The sequence below is a fragment of the Malus sylvestris genome, chromosome 15, assembly GCF_916048215.2.
Source record: "Malus sylvestris chromosome 15, drMalSylv7.2, whole genome shotgun sequence".
NCBI classification, from domain to species: domain Eukaryota; kingdom Viridiplantae; phylum Streptophyta; class Magnoliopsida; order Rosales; family Rosaceae; genus Malus; species Malus sylvestris.
Window position 1 is genome coordinate 47130094 of NC_062274.1, and position 21248 is coordinate 47151341.

The 21248-nt window shown below is 37.1% G+C and overlaps 3 protein-coding genes across 4 annotated transcripts; 2 read left to right on the forward strand and 1 right to left on the reverse strand.

Annotated features, from left to right (window-relative positions):
* Positions 1–285: 285 nt before the first annotated feature.
* On the forward strand, positions 286–4743 carry LOC126603161 (O-fucosyltransferase 31-like). The gene is made up of 10 exons (XM_050269917.1): positions 286–607; positions 714–776; positions 889–973; positions 1055–1125; positions 1248–1336; positions 1433–1636; positions 2880–3144; positions 3344–3571; positions 3925–4122; positions 4327–4743. Exons 1-10 carry the CDS (start codon positions 461–463, stop codon positions 4534–4536), a joined length of 1560 nt encoding a protein of 519 aa, XP_050125874.1. The 5' UTR covers positions 286–460; the 3' UTR covers positions 4537–4743.
* A 2954-nt stretch (positions 4744–7697) lies between these two features.
* LOC126603157 (mechanosensitive ion channel protein 3, chloroplastic-like) lies at positions 7698–13815 on the reverse strand. 2 transcript variants are annotated; one of them, XM_050269912.1, is made up of 14 exons: positions 13497–13815; positions 12604–12826; positions 12434–12493; positions 11986–12137; positions 11663–11786; positions 11476–11573; positions 11256–11369; positions 10784–10835; positions 10260–10409; positions 9976–10086; positions 9592–9759; positions 9379–9492; positions 9056–9112; positions 7698–8733 (listed from the first exon to the last, which is right to left on the reverse strand). In XM_050269912.1, the coding sequence occupies exons 2-14, from the start codon at positions 12679–12681 to the stop codon at positions 7900–7902; spliced, it is 2112 nt and encodes a 703-aa protein (XP_050125869.1). In that variant the 5' UTR covers positions 12682–12826; positions 13497–13815; the 3' UTR covers positions 7698–7899. The 2 variants fall into 2 exon arrangements, with proteins under 2 accessions (XP_050125869.1, XP_050125868.1); XM_050269911.1 differs by having other exon boundaries at positions 11986–12143.
* Positions 13816–19626: 5811 nt separating this feature from the next.
* LOC126603034 (uncharacterized) lies at positions 19627–20229 on the forward strand. Its single transcript, XM_050269799.1, has 2 exons — positions 19627–19873; positions 20039–20229. Exons 1-2 carry the CDS (start codon positions 19627–19629, stop codon positions 20227–20229), a joined length of 438 nt encoding a protein of 145 aa, XP_050125756.1.
* Positions 20230–21248: the final 1019 nt, after the last annotated feature.

Genomic DNA, 21248 nt, shown 5'->3' on the forward strand with positions numbered 1-21248 from the left:
TTTGCTTCGTATGAATTTATGAGATTATGAACTTTGATATGAAATTAGAAACAAAAGTAAAATATTTCACACGCACTTAATCCCAACAGGATCCTTTTGGTGAGAATTATGAAATCTGTAAATTTTATCCGCTTATTTATATTATGCAATCAATTTGTATCAAGTACTGTATGTTTAATTTTAAATAAAAATATTTAAAATAATTTCTTACCGCATGATATTAAGACTTGGGACAGAATTGATGGTGCCCGAGAACCTCACAAAGAGGATCCGGATTCCACTTAATCAAACCGTAAGCCTTAATACACCTTCCCTTATCAGTTTTCTCGCGTTAAAATTAGATCCGTTTCACAGTCCTCGTTGACGACGGTGAGCTTCTCCACCGCCCTCCCTTCCCCCTCAACCAAAACCCGCAATCAATGGTGAAACTTTAGGTCTTCGATCAAAATCAAACCAACCCATGAAGCTTCACAAAGACTACTATGGCTACTACTACCCCAACCAGTCTCAGAGAGCCGCTTTAGCCGGCCTTTTGGTGGTCCTCTTTCCGGCCTTCCTGCCAAACCTCTTTGGCCCATTGGGCCACGCCTCTCCTTCCATCTTCTCGGTAAGTTCCTTCCCAGCAAACCACTCCCACAGGTTTGAAGTTTTTGTTAATGGAAATGCGTAATTTTGTTGAATAATTATTAAACTGAAATGGGTTTTTTCTGCAGGAGTGGAATGCCCCGCAACCCCGGCATTCGCGCCTTCTAAGTCCGGCTTTACTTCTTCAATCTGTCAGTTCCTTTTCCTTCTTTTTTTTTTTTTTTTGTGCCTTTGATTTGATGTTTGCTTATGAACAATTGATCTGATTACATGTATTTGCATGTTGGTTTTGAATTTGTGTAGTCTGTGGATCAACAGAGAAAGCTTTGGGCTCCGTTGCCCGACCAAGGATGGAAGCATTGTCCTGAAGAGCCTAGAAGTTTATCATGTGAGTATTAAAGATAAGGCCATATTATATGTTACATTGTATTGATTGTTATCTGATGTACTACCGTTCATTTTCTTGCAGCGTCGCCAAAAGAATCTACTGGGTATATTCAGGTGTTCCTTGATGGAGGCTTGAACCAGCAGAAAATGGGGGTGAGTTTTAATAAGTTTATGAGGAAAGTCTTGCTATTACATGTAATTCTATAGTCAGATGGGTGTACAAAATGAGATTATCTAATTTAATTTATTTGGTCTTTTTTTTTTTCATAAAAAAGATTTGTGATGCAGTTGCTGTTGCTAAAATTTTGAATGCCACCTTGGTTATTCCACACCTTGAAGTTAATCCTGTGTGGCAAGATTCGAGGTATATAGTGGGTACGCTAACTTGGAACCATCCCTAGAAATTATTATTTTTATCCAAAGGGGAGCCATTGATGTGAAACTCCTTGTGCTTTTGCAGTTCCTTTGAGGAAATTTTTGATGTGGATCACTTTATTGAAGCCCTACAGGGTGAAGTTTCTATAGTTAAAGCCCTTCCTATTGAATTTTCTTGGAGCACAAGGGATTATTATGCTACTGGCATACGGATTACAAGAATAAAAACAGCACCTGTTCATGCTTCTTCTGATTGGTATCTGGAAAACGTCCTGCCCATATTGCAGAGGTCAGTAAATGCTTTGACCCTTTATTGAGAGCTAAGTTGTATCGTATACCATTGCCCCGTATCATATATGTTGTAGGTCCTAAAGTTTAGATTCCATCTTGTATTGGATCATGCTGTGTACATTTCTTAAATTTTTTATTGTGATAGCTTCTGTTATAAACTTGGACATAAGTTGTCATCTCTTTACTGGGGTAAATAGCAGAAAGAAGCTGTCATAACAAGGAAAGTTTTGGCATAGTAATATTATGATGTTAGGGACATAACTTTGGGAAATTGGTTGTTTGGTTAATGTGTATCGTATATATTTAGAGCTTAGTAGTGCACCACAGAAATACTTCTGTCTCTGCACGTCAAGGCATTGGGTTTTCAAGCTTTATTATGTCTTGGGATTTCAATAAATAACCTTGGAGGGATCGAGCCAATGTTTTAAAAATTTCAATACCATAAGCGGAATTCACTTCTATTCATTATATACCAGCCGATGAGCACACACTTTGTGTGTGAACAATTTCATTTTATTTTTTGTTTTTTTTTATTAAGGAGTGTGATTAGTTTTTAAAATTTTAAAAAAAAGTATGAAAAAATGATGGTGGGACAATTTCTCTTAATAAGTGCATATTTTATCTTAATATTACATAATTACTGTTTTGTCCTCCTTATATAAATATTGTGTATAAAAAATAAGGGTAAAATAGGAAAAATAGGGATATGATTGTCATTTTCTCAAAAGATACAAAATTACTATTTTGCCCTCCTTATGTAAGTATTGTGTATCAAAAGTGAGGGCAAAATAGGCAAAAAGGGGCAAAAGATACAAAATTACTATTTTGCCCTCCTTATGTAAGTATTGTGTATCAAAAGTGAGAGCAAAATAGGAAAAAAAGTTGACAAGGAAGGTTCTCTTAATAATAGTATAGATGTTTGCACCTTCAGAAGGGATCTCGAAGGGAAGGTATATTAAATTACAGAAATTGATTACCGTGTACTTCTTGCTGCTCCAAGGCAAGAAAGATGAAGGAACTACTTCAAGACAGTCATTTGTGGACGGAAAGAGCACGGTTTTCTAGGTCTAACTGTAAGCCAGAAATATCCTTTGGTATTATGTTAGAGTGTCTTTTCTGGGCACAACTTGAGCTACCAATCTGAAGCACATGCATATGATTCACTACAATAGGTTGCTTTTTGGGACCTAAATTTTAACCAAATATCTTTTCATGACTTAAAAGGTGTTTCACTGCCACAGATATGGAGTTGCTGCTATCTCCCCATTTTCTCATCGTTTGGCTTTTGAAAACTTGCCTCCAAGCATACAGCACCTACGTTGTAAAGTCAACTTTGAAGCTTTAGCCTTTGTTCCTCATATCAGGAAATTGGGAGAAACCCTTGTTAATCGTCTCCGCTATCCGAATAGAAACCAAAAGGCAGGTACTGGCTCACAGGACAAAGCAAATGAAATTGAGAAACAGGGAGCTGGGAAATATGTTGTTTTGCATCTACGCTTCGATAAAGTATGTTCTTAATTAGCTTTATATCCTTGGCATGTTTGATTATGTAATCGTTTCGGAGTCTTTGAGCTGATTTAAGTGTTTTGAAATATATGTTGCCCAAAATAATTTTTGGAGAATCTTAAAGCTTGTCCTAAGAATCTTAATTACATTTGTAGGATTAGTATTTCCTAATATCTTCTTTGCATGCACATACACACAGGATATGGCTGCCCATTCAGCCTGTGATTTTGGTGGTGGTAAAGCTGAGAAACTTGCCCTTGCAAAATATCGGCAAGTAATCTGGCAGGGTAGGGTCCTAAAATCTCAGTTCACAGACGAGGAGTTAAGAAATCAGGGGCGTTGCCCATTGACTCCTGAAGAGATTGGATTGCTGCTGGCCGCTTTGGGCTTCAACAATACGACCCGACTCTATCTTGCTTCTCACAAGGTTTGTCTTAAAGCAGAATGTCTATGCTGTTATTTAGGGGCTAATGGCAAGGGGATCGTTTGTTGATTTGTTTTTATTTAAAAAAATAAAATAAAATAACTCTATAAAGATAAAAAAAAAACCATAGAATGGTTACAAAATAATACTCAGAAAAGTTTTGTTTAGATATTCTCCTTCTCTTCGCCTCAGTCATTTTCATTTCCCTCTCTCTTCAATAGAAACAAATTGAAAATGTTGACAAACGAGCCCCAAGCATCTCATGCGATTCCTTAGGTTCCTTCTCACTAAATGTTGACATCATGTCTTCATGATGGTTTGAAATTGGAGAAACAATTTTACGTTCCTTTTTTTAGGTTTACGGTGGAGAAGCAAGGATCTCGACTTTGAGAAGATTATTTCCAGATATGGATGATAAGAAGGGCCTTGCCTCTGCAGAGGAAAGGGCCAAAGTTGAAGGCAAGGCTTCTTTGTTGGCCGCTGTTGACTATTACGTGAGCATGAAAAGCGACATCTTCATTTCTGCTTCTCCCGGAAATATGCACAATGCACTGGTAAGCATATCGAGTTCAGTACTTGGTAAATATTTGTCTTCTTTAAGATGGCGGGGGAATAGTTCCGATTATCACGTCATCAATTTTGCCGTTGTAAATAGCATGTTTTTGCCCTGTTATAAAATCAGTGTCACTAGAGAAGAATTGTTTCCTTAAAAATATATATGAAATTCTGAGCTGACAGGATTAAACTTGTATCGTCAGGTGGGTCACCGGGCTTATATGAACTTGAAGACTATTAGACCAAACATGGCATTGTTGGGCAAGCTTTTCGTGAATAAGAGCATGGAATGGTCTGATTTCCAACGCGCGGTTTCGGATGGACACAAAACCAGACAGGGGCAGATGAGGCTGAGGAAGGAGAAGCAGTCGATCTATACATACCCTGCTCCTGATTGCATGTGTCAATCTTAATTGAAATCAATTAATGTGTTGGAGTTATCCAATCCCATTTTTGTATAGGCTTCATTGACCTAATTATATTGTACATTCTGCTTCTTATGTGTCGATGGGCAACCATTGTTTCTCACCAGCAGAAAGAGAGATCCAGCGACGAAATCGCCTTGCGTACCACGACTCCGACAGACTGTTCCATTTCAATACAGTGAATTTTTTGGCTTAGAGTAATTTAGAACTAGCCTTTCTACACACGCTCCCACGCTTGCTAAATGGAGCTGTATGCGTAATGTATGAAGGTGTACTTTAATCAAAGGGCGCTACATGTGTTTTACGTATTTTTATTTCAACGAGATCAGGAAAACGATAACTAACAGTTAATTATACGAAATTGATCTTAACAATAACAAATTGTGTCAAATATTCCTTACAATACCATTTCTTTCTGTTTATGTTGTGAGTTTAGAGGACAAAAGAATGTAAACTGAAATTGTAACGTATAAAAATAAATGGCACCAAAGCCAGGCATGTTCATCTTGTGCAATACTGAAGAAAAAGAAACAACACTAAAACATGTTTGTAAATCTTCATCATCAAATCCTTTGAGGAACAACGAACCTAACAGTGCGACGCCAATCATTTCTTTGCTTCCCTAAAATGTAGAATGTCCAGGCATTCATATGAACCAAACAGACGGACAACTGGAGAAGATGCAAGCACTAACAGTATGTTGAAGTTAAAAAACTAACTTCATCAATAAAACCAATCAGAAAAGCCTTAGCAGGCAACACATATCACCTTATCAGTTATGGTAGAGCACGTTTACGTTACATATTTATTCGCACATGTGCAGAAACTACATATTGGACACTGAAACAAAATACTCACTTGGGATGATGGGGACTGATTACTCGTGGCAGGTGGTGGTCTAAGGGAGGATTGGGGACTGGTCTCTGGATGGTGTGCAGGAACCCCTGCTGGCTGTAGTTGAGAACTCAAACCGTGTGAACCCACCATCCTGATTCCCTACATAGTACGCTCCTTGCATTGATGGTCTCACCTATATATCCCAAAAACAACTGTCATTAAATATTCCTGCATGTAAACCACGCAAAGCAGCATCAATCTACAAAGAGAAATCCAACGCTCTATCTAAACAAAATAGAAGCACAGTAAAATTACAAACTTTAAGTCCGAATTGGTCACCCAACATATACCAACATATCTATTAAGCAAATATGATACAAATTTAAAATTATGACTCGCACTCCTTTAGAACTTCAAAATTAAACAAAAATCATATAAACAGTAAACTGAAAATAACACAATCAAGGATGTTAGCTAAGAAGGAAACCTTGCTGTATGCCAAGTTTATGCAAAATAATTAAAAGAGTTACAACACTTGAGTAAGTCCAAAGGTAAAGACAACCTTTTTCGCCGGATGTCCTTCCCTTTCAAGCCTCCTAGCTCTATTTAGAAACCCCCCCCCCCCCCACTCCTCTTCCTCCTCAAATCAACTCACACATACAGAGACCAAGCAAGCAGTATACATGAACTCGACAAAACCTTGAAATAAAGAATGATGAGCAAATTTTAGAAACACGAACACGCACACAACAATGCCGCAAAGGGGCAAAGAAAAACCGGAAGCCTAGTGACAAGTATACAAACCAAATCAAAGAACAGCACCTGGACAATTTATGTGTATATGCGTGTGTGTGTGACTAAACCAATAAGAAAACCATATCAAACCATGTGATGGAAATTGATGCTAACCATATGTATTCAACCTTTTCCTCCAAGAAACTTTTAATTAAACAAAAGACATAACGATTTTTACATTTTGGTCCCTCTCCGCCTTCTGTGCAAAAGGGGTTCTCTTGAACCTCTCAACTTCTTCCCTGACATCGTTTACAGAAAAAAAATGTCAAGAACAAGACTCTTATTACTCGCCACCGACTCCCTGACAATGTTATGCACATTTCTTAGAAATTCCGACTAAGGATCGGCGGCCGGAAAATTAGGTTCCATTGCAAAATTCACAAATTAGGGCAAAATTCAGAGATTAGGGCAAAATTCAGAGGTTAGGGAAAACTCGGACAGATTAAACAAACTGAAAAGATAAAAAAAATCAACAAATCGAACTACTGAACAAAATATTCCATCAAGAAATAGAGAGAACAAGGAGAAAGAGATATTTACCTCCACAAAGGACAAACGACAAACGAGGAGGAGGCTGCTCGGCTGATAACGGCCACAGCGACGGCCTCCGCCAAAGTCACTCAAGCACCGTCGTTATCAAACTGTAGCGATCGAGAGAGAGATGATGGAGGAGAGCAAAGAGAGAGCCGGACTGAATTCACAGAGAGAGAGAGAGCGAGCGCGAGCGCGAGAAGAGAGAGAGAGAGAGTTGAGTTTGGTTGGGCTTGTGGTTGTACAACGGCTATAAATTAAATTGGATCAGGACTCAAGTTAAATTAAATTGGGCACTGGTATGTAAAATGGGCCCACGAACCGGGCCTTCTCGGACTCAGGGCAAGTCCAGCCAATTTTTTTTTATTTTCCAAATGTTTTTCATTTTTTTCCAAACTATGTTAAAGTTGTCAACAAAATTAAAGAAAAATAATTAAAATAAAAGTAATGGGAAATATAATAAATTAAACACAAAATAATTTTACTATTTCTTTTCAAAGCCTTACAGTCAAATAACCACTGTTTTCTCTTTCACGTTTTTCTCCCAAATAAAATAAATTTCCAGTGATGAAATAGTTATCTAAAAATAGTCGCTAAAGATATGAATAGCCTCTTCAATGATGAAAAATCATTGAAGGCCGTCACCAAGAAGTTTTAGCCACCATTTTATTTTCTCTCTTTGTGAATTTTATTTTTCAAATTTTTAATAAGCACTTGCATAGCATGTGTACAATTGCTAGTAAAAATTAATAAAAGGGAGAATGTACGTGGCACAAATTATCTAAACCTAAACTAGTCAGTACGCTCGACTAAATAGTCAGTACTATCCGATGACAAATTATCTTATCTGACTGAAATAGTCAGTACAGTCCGAGCTGCCAAACTAGGCCTAAGAGTTGGTTCACTTACTAAACAAGATTTTAGTTTTCATTTTAAGAAAACGTTAAAACAAAAAATTGAAAACAAAATAATTGACAAACCCCAAGTGTTTATTAATTACCTTTTTTCTTCATTACTTTGAGCTATTCATTACAGTGATGGGAGAAACGACCAGTTTCTCCCATGTAATGCCACCTTCAAAAACTCAGCGGCATACAATTTTTTACTTACAATAACTGCTTTAGAATATGACATCGTAGCCTTCTCGGTTCTGCTATTCATTGCCATGGCTCTGGAAACCACAACCATTCAACCATCCTTCGCATCCGTGCCAACGGAAGGAGACCCGTTACCATTACGACTGGCACTGAACTCTTTTGATCCTGCAGTGGGAGATGGATTCGTATCTTCCTCAATTGGAAGCGTTCGCTTTGAACCCTCCAAAGCAACACCAAGGATAATATTCTCTTCTAACGGAGGCCTAGCTGCTGATGGTGCTGCGACAGGTTTCTCGCCATCTTGCTTTGTCTGCGTAGTGGTCAAAGGAATATCTGCTTTTTCGCTACCAGTCTCGGGTGAAGCAACAGAGGGCTTCTTAGACGTCACCTTTTGTGGAGATGCCTCCTTGGAATGAACTCCTGTTGTATCCTTCCCTGCATGTTTTGTACTCTCGTTCTTGGACCGCACCATCTCAGAGTTATTTTGAACTGAACCATCAGATGCGGAATTCCTTGTTTGGGGTTCAGAGGGTGGCATTTCGGAGGCCTTAGAGGTTGTGCTTGAGTTGGAACTTGAAGTCACTACAGCCTTGTCGTCAGTTTGTGCATGAGTTACTGCTGGCCCAGCTTTAGTATTTGATCCCTTGGAGTCAGATGTTGAGGCCGCTTCAGCCTGTTTTTCTCCATTTGTAAGCGTTGTGTGAGTTGAAGCCTTGCCCTTGTCGTCACTACTGATTTTGTAAGATGGTTCAATAAGTAGATGCGGACGATTAGTGGATGCCCTAGAACGAGTGAAAACGGTGTCAGCGAATGGCACATTTTCCAAGTCGGCCTCACTGTAATATTTCTGGACTGTGCGGATGGGTGTGGCAAGCCGGGCACGGTGATGGCTAATAACTCTAAGAAGATCCATAAGTATTGCCTCCTGTATTATTTCATCAATATAGTCCATGAGATAGACATTCAAGGTTTCCTCACAGCCTATAATTAACAATGAAAGATTTAAAGGCATTGCGATATCCATAAACAACAACTGCAAAGTACAGGCAGACAACAGGCACTCGGAAACCAGAATTAGCAAACAACACGAATTATACAAAAATTTGTAACGACGTCCATTTCAAAGTTGATCAAGATTTATACTATTTCTGATTCTATTGTATAATTTTGCTTTTCAGACATCATTACTTTATATAGTTTGAATCGACGTCCATTCCTAAAGCTTCTACCAATAAAAAAAGTATTACCTTCACGCAGAGATACTCCTCGAAACGAGATGTTTTAACAAAGCAAGACACCAAAATCTGTAACAAAATTGTACGCTTATGAGACATAAACTTGAGATAAGAACAATTATTAAATAAATAAGTTGATAAAAACAAAAACAAAAGAGAGGAGCGTATTATATAGAGATTGAAGATCCACTGGAAAATCAAATGAGTTTTCCCATTTACTCTATGAAGACCTTGGGAATGAAAGTGAAGAATTGGAAGACCAAAAGTTTCTGTCATGTATTTTTAAAGTTGAAAAAATTCGTAACTTCAAAAGAATGACAGCATAAAAGTCTTACCATAAGAGCCTGGTTTTCCGGATTAATATCGTCCAGAAAAACTCTTCTATGCAACCTTTGCTGCTCTACTTGAGGATTTTTTGCCAGAACCTTACGCATATCAGCTACTATAGTCTGTAGACAGCAATGCCACCGAGGTTATCGTATGACATGATAGAAGAAACAATATTCCAGAGAACAAGTAACAAACCAGTGAACAAAATGAATGCTCACATGAATTTTATTTACATCCAAGTGACTGACTGCGAGGTGGGTCTTGATTCGCCAATGAGTTTTCTGGCTAAGATTCCGGACAACAGTTACAGTGAACTTGTGATTTGGAATGTGAACTGCTTCACGATCATCGCCCCTTATAATTGTTGGGGACCACCAACCCACATGCTGGTAAAACAAAACAAATTCATCAAAAAATAAATAACAAGGGCCAAATTGCAGATAAGAAATTCACTTCCAAATATTTGTTTTGCAGAAATAACTAAATTGTTGAACCCCGCTTATGTTTAAGGTGGAAGCAATCAAAGGTATTATGCACATACATTATGTTTTTCCTCCTCCCTGTTGTTCTCATATGATGGATTAACAAAGATATATACAAACCTCAACAGTACCAGAAACTTCGTAACCTTGAATCTTAGTCTGAATCCATTCATTAGCAACAAAAGGGCGTGTGGCATGAATCATTACACTTGAAAGGAAGTTTGTGAATATCTGAGTCAAAAAATAAATATTAACGTCAACGCGATCAGAAAAACCTTGAAAGAAACTATAAATTTTAATAGTATCTGAACAAAAGTATACACATAGATAATCAAGAATTTGTAGTTATGATCAATGAACTGCAGCTATTTCAGTTTACAATGTCAGGGGAAGAAGATCACTACCTCACGACCAGCAAGGGTGAGCAATACTGTGCCAAGACCCCCAGCCGTTACCCATCTCTGGGTTGAGAATCCCAGCAATTCCATGAACAATGATACCGCAGCAACCCAAACTGCAGAATAAACAGCCTTTCCAGCGAAACTGAAGCCCATCTGCCCAAGCAAAACACAATTTTTGTAAAGAAAAATGATATTACGTGATATAAGTGCCACCAAGATAGTTATATTACTATATTATTTATTACAAAATCACACAATAACAGAAATTTGACAGGAAAAGAAAAACTATGCTACATATATTACAATAAGGTAAAAAGAAGGTAATGTATATGATAGCGAGGAACATTTTGTTATTATTTGCAGAGGTACTAATGACATTGTCCTTTTCAGTGCTGCAAATTGAAAAGGAAAGTTAATTTTTGCCAAAACAAAGTATGAATGCAAACGAATGCATACGACCTAATGAAAACATAACATTAAAACAAGTAAATACAGGAGTTGCCTACTGAGAAAGTAAGAAAACATACATTTCTTGTGTCATTTGTCTCCGTAAAGAACTTTTGTGCTTGTTGAATTAAGCTGTAAACAAAAAGTATCGCTGTAGAAAATCAAACTTTAAACCGCAGAACCAGAGCCATCACAATCAACGAGCACGGTGATTACAGGACCAGTGTGGACAAAAGAAAAAGACCAGTGCGGTAAAAATAAAAATAATACTCACACAGACACATCTGCGTATAGAGCATAGCAGCAAAATAAAAAACTATGCCAACAAATGAAATTACTACATCCTGGCAGAAGAACTAAACTTATTGAACGAGGCCTTTTGGCCATTCTCAATGTTCAAATTACTTTTAACTAATATAAGAAGTTGCTTCACTACTTCTGGAAGAAACAAATATCAAAATGCAATTCATCGGAGACCAATCTATTAGTTGACCAACGGAATCATGAAATAAATTTTTTTGAGGCACAATAAGAGCAGAGAACTGTACTCACCTTGACAAACAATAGGCAAATGCCAGCACTGTTGATAACGATTGTGTAAAATTTATAAGACGTTGCTTGACAGCCTGGCTTGCTTCTGAAGGTAGGACTACAGGATCCAATGCTCTGAAATGAACATCGCGGCAGGAAACAAAACAAGCGAATAGGTTACATCATTTTTCGTTCCCTGAAGTGTAATTTGAAACTAACTACTTCTACTGTAGAAGTGAACCTGCACAAAAGTATCACTCCAGTCCAGAGAAGCAAGGGCCGAAGGTAAGAAGTCATGACATAGTGGGACCTACTTTTCTTCCAAGTATTATCATTCCGCTGCAGAAACTCACCATGGAAGAATTAATCAGCTCAATAACATAATCAAACAATGTCTACAGGCAAGGTGTGATGCAAGAATAACATACTCGAAGAAAAATAACCCTGCCGAGACGCAATAGTGGCCCAATACCCCAAACAGCAAAAGCAATGATAGCCGCTGCTGGGATCAATTTAAGCAAAGCAGGGCTTCCACGTAAAGCATCATAGGACCTGCATAATATGTCAACATGTATATTTCTTTAGACACCAAACATTTCCATACTAATGCGAGAGAAAACATGGTGAGGCATTGCTTCCAATTAAACAGAATGGAATACCCAAAATTTAGAACCTTGTACGCTGTTGTGTGCAGTTGTCGAATCAAAACAAAAAACGGATTGAGAATTCAATTGGGAACGTGTCCAGATACCTTGTTAAGACAAGAGTAGCAGATTTCACAACAGGAACTCCGTTTCGTCCACCTGGACCTAAAACAGATCTGCACAAGAAAACATTGCATCTGGAAGAAACTGGACCTATTGGGATGCGTACACTGCTTAAAAGATGGAGACTGCAGGCACCCTGTCGCTGACAATCAAACGTAACAAAAGAAAATGAATTTCCGTGGCCTCAAACTCTATTCAGGAAAAACCCCTTAAACTCACACACGCAGACCAAGCAAGCACTACACTAGAATCAATCATCCACTCAACAAAACCTTGAAACAATGAATGATGAGTAAATTTCACACGAGCATGCACACCACAGTTCCACGAAGGGAAAAAAGAAAACCAGAACTCTAGTGATAATTATGCATGCCAAATCACCGAACAGCAACTGAAAAGATAAAAATAACTGCACCAATGAGAAAACCATACCAAACCATGCGACGGAAGATTGATGCCAACCATATGTACTCGACCCTTTCCTACAAGACACTTTTAATCAAAGAAAAATTACAAAACTCCATTAGTACTCCATAAAAAAGTAAACTCTTAAGCGCGAAGATAGCACGAAGCAATGAAGACTACAAAGAAATCTCACATACAGCATCAGGATTACGGCATCCACGATTACTGTGGCTTCTCCAATCATGCAAAAACCGCGTAGCAGCCGCATGAGGCATGGCCGATTCTCAACCAGTAGAGGTGTAACTTTGAGCACAAATAAGATAATGTCGTCGAAAATCAGATTACTCCTTTCACCCTAATCATACTATGTCTTCAAATTATGGGGCTCAGTCTCACATTAGCAAATATGAACACCAACACCTGCGAAACTCAAAATTCAACTTCTCACTTTATGTTCAAATCCTAAACAATAACCCAGAATTATACAGATTATAAAGTTACACTATGTTTGGACGAGAGAAATAAACTTAGAATTTGGGTAAAAGTCAGAATTTATAAATTGACATGCACCAATTCCTTTGTTTGGATTCATAAACATAGAAATTTAGAATTTCCAGGTGGAAAAAAAACTTGGAATTTGGGACCTTCAATTCCTAAGTTTAAATTCCATGTAAATAGGTGTCATTTCTCAATTTCTATTATTGAGAGTTTAAAAATAATAAATTCCATATTCAATTTCATTTTTCTTTTAGCTTAACCAAACAAGAAAATTCACGAATTCTAGAAAATAAAATCTCGTCATTTTAAAATTCCTTAGTAATCTTAAATTTCTTCATCTAGTGTTAAAAATTTGCAATTTAAAGCAGGCCAGTGAATTTTACGTTTAACTTTTTCTTGGTTTCTTAAAATCTTACAACAAATTACACAGATAAAATCCTTACAAAAATTAGTGAAAAAACAACGAAATAATAAACCAAAATTCAGAAGTAAAACAGAGATTAATGGTTAAAAAAAGACTAGAAATTCTATATTCTAAGGAAGGAAAAGCAATAGCTGGAAAATTCACAAGGAAATAATTAAGTAGAATTACCAAATGCAGCGAAGCAGAGGATAACTTCCCGACTTCTCTCGCAGAAGCTTTCTTGTAGTGGAAACTGGTTTAGAGAGAGAGAGAGAGAGAGAGAGAGAGAGAGAGAGAGAGAAGGTACAAGGTAACCGTGGGGAAGGGGTAACGTGCGCCGGGAGGTACAAGGTAACAGGGCTTCCGCGTCCGCGGTGGACAGCGTGGTCAAATGGAAGTGCAGCGTTTTGGATTTTGAGTGAGGCTGCGTGGACCCGCGAAGTTACTCTGTTCATCTGTGAGGGGATGTCGTTTACGTGGCGCATGGAGCGTTAACTTGCGCGCTGTGCGTATTTGACATGAGTTGTTTCCTCCTGCATTGTTTAGTTGATTACTTTATGACCATACATTTTGAGGGGGAATTATCTTTTGTCCATTTCCCAAGTCACTATCATTTTCCAACATGTTTTTATGGTGTGTTGATGCTGTTTGCGTATTATTTTGGAATTCATCCTATATTGATGGGTCGGTTTGTGAAAAAATTAAAAAAAATCTTAATTGATTTTTAGTCTGTATGAGCCGCCAAGATTGCGTGGTCAGGAGGCTCCGCATGGTTGGATCTGGAAAGGATCCTAGCCCTCCGGGAAGGATCCTTGTCCTAAGAAACGCTCAATCTCATCCTCTTTTATGTCCTTTTTTTCGTTTAGGTGGCACCAATGAGATCTAGTTAAAGAATAAGATTTTCTCACTTCTTATTTTCGTCTTCTTTCTTTCCATTCTTTCACATTTTATTTTTTGTCTTATTATCTCTACTAATTAATGAAACATTCTTTGTCAACCAAAAGAGGGTGAAAAAACAATTTAGTTTTCTATCACACAAAAAAATGATGGGCAATAATGTAATTTCACAAGACCAAATTTTACTATTTTTTATTGAAGCCTCACCTACAGGTGATGTTAAAATATCACTAATATTTAAATTTAAAAAAAATTAAAAAAAAAACCAAAAACAAAAACATCTCACTCCCCCACGTTCTCTCTCTCCCTTTCTCCTTCTCATTTTCTAAAAAAATGTATTCATACACACAAAGTGTGTACGTAAATGCTAGTCTCTATTAAAAAATTAATATAAGATGTTGACGTGGTTTAACTGTAACCGTTCAAGTAAGAGAGGAAAGAATGAGAGATAAATTAGGAGGGGAGAGAATCCTCCTCCATTTTCTAAAGGTCAGATTGCACCATGTAGCGCAAGTAGATTTTCTTCAATTTTTTTGTCTCATTTAGAAAACTTGGGAATTTTACTAGTAGTGTTTTTTTAACAAATATTAATAGTGTTAAAAATATTAATTTTACTAATACCTCATGAGGTTTATCATAGTTTTATAAAAAAACACTCGAATTTTTGAAATTATACTAACATCCCTTCATAATTTAATCCACTTTCACATCACTCATAAATGAAGAATTTGCCCTTATAATTAATTTCAAATATAAAAGGCCGTGGTAACTAGATAGAAAAACCAAACAAATTAAAAATTGTTATAAAATAATTGTAGTTAAATGAAGAATTTGCCTTTATAATTAATTTCAAATATAAAAGGCCGTAGTAACTAGATAGAAAAACCAAACAAATTAAAAATTGTTATAAAATAATTGCGTTATACGAAGAATTTGCCCTTATAATTAATTTCAAATATAAAAGGCCGTAGTAACTAGATAGAAAAACCAAACAAATTAAAAATTGTAATAAAATAATTGTAGAGAGGGTAGGGAGGGACGACAGAGAGAAAAAGCACTCGAAATATGTGTGTTATCTCTTGTGTCTAGTGCCTTTATTTGTACTGTTTAAGGGAGAGAATTACTTGATTCCTAAGTAATACAAATCTTACAAGAAAATGATCTTTTAGATCCTATAACCAACTTCTAATTTACATAATTACATTCCTATACAACACTTTTTTCTTGAGTGTGTATAACTTAAGAAGTAGTCACATCAAGTCTTCATGCAAATGAGGAAGTAGATGATGAAGTCGTCTTGTTTGGTAAAAGCAACGCATATGTGAGTCTCTAAGTTGGAATACATATAGGAGCATAATCTCACCAAAACCTTGTTATGGTAAACTCGGTAGGACAAACCGTGGTCTACAAAGAAAAATGTTAATTAATGGAATATGTCGATATTTGACATCTTCAGGATGCAAGCAAGTTGTAGAACGACATGTGCAATAGTATGACCAACTTAATGTGGGTGCTTAATCAAAACCTTGACAAGTAGCAAAAATCCAATGAGAAAATGCTACTAATCTAATGGAAAAAGAACAAGTTAGATCAACTGAGTATACTTCAGGATACACTCCATAAGTTCGATAAAACTTTTCCTCAGAACTATTAGCGTTGCAAAAGAGAGAGTTAACACAATTCAATACCTTAGTAAGCTTTTGGAAGGTAGATATCAACACCGACATTGTGTAGAGATCGGCGATGTTGTCTTGAAAACGGATATGCTTTATTTCAATATTTCGTTGCTTTGCTGGCAAGTGAAGAAGAACTTGTGGGACACAATGATGGATGAAAATCCATATGTGCTTCGATATCCTTAACAATGCGTGACTTGTGTAAAGCAATGAGCTTGGCATGATTCTAAAACATTGCAGCTATGGTCCATTAAATAGAACACCAAGATATTGCGGTATCCATAATAGTAAAGACATAACCGTTTGAAAATGTGCTTTATGCAAGTTTGATAAGTAGCCAACTTCATCATAACAAACAAGACAAGCATCATTCAAGGATTAGGGAGCTAAATTTGCTCAAGGATGCATAGTGATAAAATAAGCATGGGGTTCTTCATGATTATAATAACATAGAAAGTATCTGAATAGGCAATTGAAAAAAAAAAATAACCAAATTTTTTTATTCAGATGCTAGCAAATTTTTATGGGAAATGCTAAGAAGACTCTCAAAAGTGAAGCTCTTTATGAACTTTCCATCACCTCATGTGTTTGGCACAATTCCCGTCATAACATTATGAAACCTTGCGCCAAAAAACATTAGATGGCGAAGAGTCCATAAAGAGTCTCACTTTCAGAGAGTCTCCTTAGCATTTCTCAAATTTTATTCAAATGATGAAAATTGGCAACATTTCATGTGATTGCTCATCAATTATCATTACTCATTGTTTTGGTGGAGGTGGCTACTTTACATTTTCATGTCTAGGTTTTTTCGTTTGTTTGCTGCTATGGGCTGCTCACTTTGGGCCTATTTTATTATAATTTTCTGTTATGGAATTGGGGTTTTGCTTGGCCTTGGACTCTCTTTTGGAGTTGTCCTTACCTTGTAATAACTTTCTCTTTCTATGGTAAGGTTACACCCCATAAGTTTGACAAAACTCTTCCTCATAACTATTAGCGTTGCAACAGAGAGAGTTTACACAATCCAATACCTTAGTAAGCTTTTGGAAGGTAGATATCGACATCGGCGATGTTGTATTGAAAACGGATTTGCTTTATTTCAATCTTTTGATGCTTTGCTGGCAAGTGAAGAAGAACTTTTGGGACACAATGATAGATGAAAATTCGTATGTGCTTTGATATCCTTAACAATGTGTGACTTATGTAAAGCAATGAGCTTGGCATGATTCTAAAACATTACAAGTAAGGTCTATTAAGTATAACACCAAGATATTGCGGTATCCATAATAGTAAAGACATAACCGTCTGAAAATGTGCCTTATGTAGGCTTGATAAGTAACCAACTTCAGCATAACAAACAAAACAAGCATCATTTCAAGGATTAGGGAGCTAAATTTGCTCGAGTATGCATAGGGATAAAATAAGCACCAAAATTTTGATTTTGACAAACTTCTTTGTGTTTGTCTCTTGGAAGTTTGTATGAATAAAGTTGGGTTAATTACACTAACATCCCTGAGGTTTATCGAGTTTTTACAAAACTCCTTCAAGTTTGAGACATTACACTAACACCCCATTAGGTTTTGATTCACTTTCACATAACTCCCTTCAGTTAAATTTTTGGCAATGAAATGACAAGTTTGCCTTATAACTAATTTCTTAAACAATAAAAAATTCTATTAGAAAAAGTAAATATCACAAAAAAAAAATGAGCATTAGAAAAAGGGTTGGTGGAGCAGCCACCATGATCACGTGCCCATTTCAACACCTGTTTCTTCGTGGCGCAGCTCGACCTTGGACTGCCAATTTCCACCGTCTACTGCAACTCTCAGAAGAAGCCAGCAAACAGGATGCGCTAAGCGTTGCCATATAAGCTAGCGAGAGTGGATGGTGTGGTGGTGTTTCTCCAAGGAATAAGATGGAATTAGCCATCAACTGATGCACCATACACATTCACATTCACCATTTTTGAAAGAAACCCAGAAATTCCAACATCAAATTTTTCACCAAAGTTGGGGTTTTTGATCAATTTGAACAAAACTCAGATGAGATTATATGCAAATTTTCAGAAATAGAGAAGAACCGAAAATCCCGAAAATTTCGATACCCAATCCAGAACCAATCCCGAAATTTTGGTACGGGGATTGGTCTCACATTTTCATTCGTTTGGTAATCCCAAACCGAACCGAAAAAAATATATTGTTTAATTTTAAATATATATTTGGAATTGTAACAGTCGTCGGATTTGGTTAAGATTTAATCTCAACCGTTGAATTCAAATAAAACCCTCACTCAGCCGTCCTTAAATCAATGTATAAGTTTGTCCTCCCCATCTCTACACCTAAGACTATTAAATCCAACATACTAAACACTTAGAGTTGCAGGAAGTTCTCCAAAGTTGAAAGCTGTAGAGATTGCAGCTGCTTACATGTATTTATGATTTGAAATATACAAGATATTTTGGGAGCGCCATGGCCCATGGAGCAGCCCAAAGTATGTTTCGTAGTCTTTTATGATCGTTTTATCATTAATTGGCTTCATCTTCTGCCTTCAAGATCTGACTTCTAGCAAAGATTATGGGGAACTGGGGATTCCCGATTTGAAGAACAATTCATAATTTCATATTTTAATTTGGGATTCCCGATTTGTCCCGAAATCTCGAAAATATTTTGAGATTCTTGAAATTTGGGATTCCCGAAAATTTGGTTTGGGATTGGTCTTCAAATTTTCGTCTCGAAAAATATCAGTTTGGGATTCGGGATACTAGTTTCTGTTCGATATCCCATACTGAACTAGCCCTAATCTTCTCTATCAGACAAAACTTAGATCAATGTTATGGACTATAGTGCATGGTTTATATAGCTAATTATAATATAATGTAGCTAATTATATATATTATGTTAATACTTTACATTATGGGTTAAATAACCTAAGAGTAGTTCCACTGGAGGTGGAATAGCCCAGCACTTAGTCAAAAAACTAGGTTGACACCTTGTCAATTCACTCCAGCCCAGCAACTTGCCTGGCACTTAGCCCAAGCTGGTATCTGGCTTAGCCCAAAATTGACTGACCAAGGAGCCGGGCTATTTGCCTGGCGCGTGCAGCTCACTCACGAGTGGGCGCGAGTAGGGGACAAGGGTGCAGGCAGCGGGGCCTGCTGTCAGCCCACTTGTGCTTCACCCGGAAGGAGGCGACGTGGCCCTCTCAATGCCATTGGATTTCCAATGGCTAGTTTTTGTAGACCGTTGGATTTCCAACGGTAAAAAAATTTAAAGTTGACTTTTAAAATGGACCGTCCGATCACAGATCAACGGTCCACGTTTTTTTCACAAAAAATAAAAATAAAAAAGATAAAAAAGGCCCAACGGTCAGAATTATGACCGTTGGCCACGTGGCAGCGCCTTGACTCTTAGATTTGAATATTTTTCAAATTCAACAGTCCAGAATAATTAACTATATTAAATTTTATTAAAAATTATGAAAAAATTATGAAAAATTATGAAAAAATACAGATTTTTTTAAAAAAAATATAGAAAATTTTTAAAAAAGTTATTTTTTTCTATAAATACCTAACCCTCATCTTCCACCTTACACCACATTTCAATATTTTCTACACTTTCTAACAAAGCTTTCATATACTTTTTGTGTGAAAAAAAAAACCAAAAAGCTCATCCTTAATTCGTTTGTCCATATAAACCATACATTCCTACATCCATCTTCATCGTTTTCAAATCTTGAGTTTTTTTTTTACAATGTCTTCTTCAAGGAGAGTGCATAAACAATTTGTGGAGCAACAGAAAAGATTGTTGGCACAACAAGAAGAATTGATCAATCTCGAGGAAGGTGGAGGTAGAGATGAGGCTTTCGCAATGGAGGAGGAATCGAATGATGACCATAGAAGGCAGAAGGCCTCACATTCTCGCCGTGTCATGGAAGCTGTAGGTCAAATAGCCAAACCCAGACGTGTCACAAACTTCAATAGAAAAAGGGAAAGACGAGGTAAAGATCTCTTGGAAGATTATTTTATTCCCAACAACGTATTCCTTGATCATGTTTTTAGACGTCATTTTAGAATGCAACGAAGTTTGTTCAACAAAGTCATGAGTGCTATTTGCAACCATGATCCATATTTTGTTAAAAAAGAGGATACTTTTCGTGTTCTAGGTCTTCTTCCAGAGCAAAAAATTACTGCTGCCTTGCGAATGCTTGTATATGGAGCATCTGCAGATCAAGTGGATAAGATCGCGAGGATGGGAAAAACAACTGTTCTGGAGTCTCTGATGCGGTTTTGCTCTACAATTGAAGCCCTGTACACCAATGAGTACCTCCGGACACCCACGCCAAGGGACATGTGAAGACTTCTAAGGAAGGGTGAGATGCGAGGCTTCTTTGGCATGATTGGAATCATCGACTGCATGCACTGGACTTGGAAAAACTGTCCAAGTGCATGGCAAGAAGCTTATGGCGACAGAAAATGAGCCAAAAGTATCATTTTGGAAGCGGTGACTTCATTTGATACATGGATTTGTCATGCTTTTTTTGGTGTTCCAGGAGCTCAGAATGACCTAAATGTCCTTGCTCAATCTCCAGTGTTCGACGATCTGCTGCAAGGAAAATCACCGAAATGCACATATTGGGTTAATGGCACTAAATACGCGGACCATACTACCTTGCAGATGGTATTTAATCAAGGTGGGCTACGTTTGTCAAAACAGTGCCACATCCACGGACTGAAAAAGAAAAACACTTCGCAAAATGTCAAAAGGGGTGTAGGAAGGATGTGGAATGTTGTTTTGGCATCTTGCAAGCTCGTTGGGCGATTGTCAGGGCTGCAGCTAGAATGTTTGATGTCGAGGCTTTTCGATCCATCATGATGACGTGTATTATTCTCCACAACATGATTGTGGAAGATGAATATGATTATGATGCCGTCGATGAATATGAGCCGGATCCGATGAACAACTCAAGAACACGTATTTACTATGCTTATGACCGGACCGAAGATCCCGTGCAATATGAGCCGCTAGAACGTGATGGACATTACAATGAATTGATCGTTCATCGGTACACTGATGTGCAAGAGCCATATTGGCATGTAACCAGCCAGAATGACTTGATTGAGCACCAGTGGGATTGCAAGAAGGTGAAGATAATTAAAATAAGCTTGTGGTTGAAGAATAAAGTGTATTTGAAGAGTTTATGTAATTTTATTTTAGTGTGTGTGTGTTTTTTTTTTTAGTTTATTTGATGAGTTTATGTAATTTTATTTTAGTATGTTTTTTTTTAAGTTTATTCGATGAGTATGTAATTTTATTTTAGTGTGTTTTTTTTTAAGTTTATTTGAAATTTTATTCGAAATTGGTCAAAAATCTTA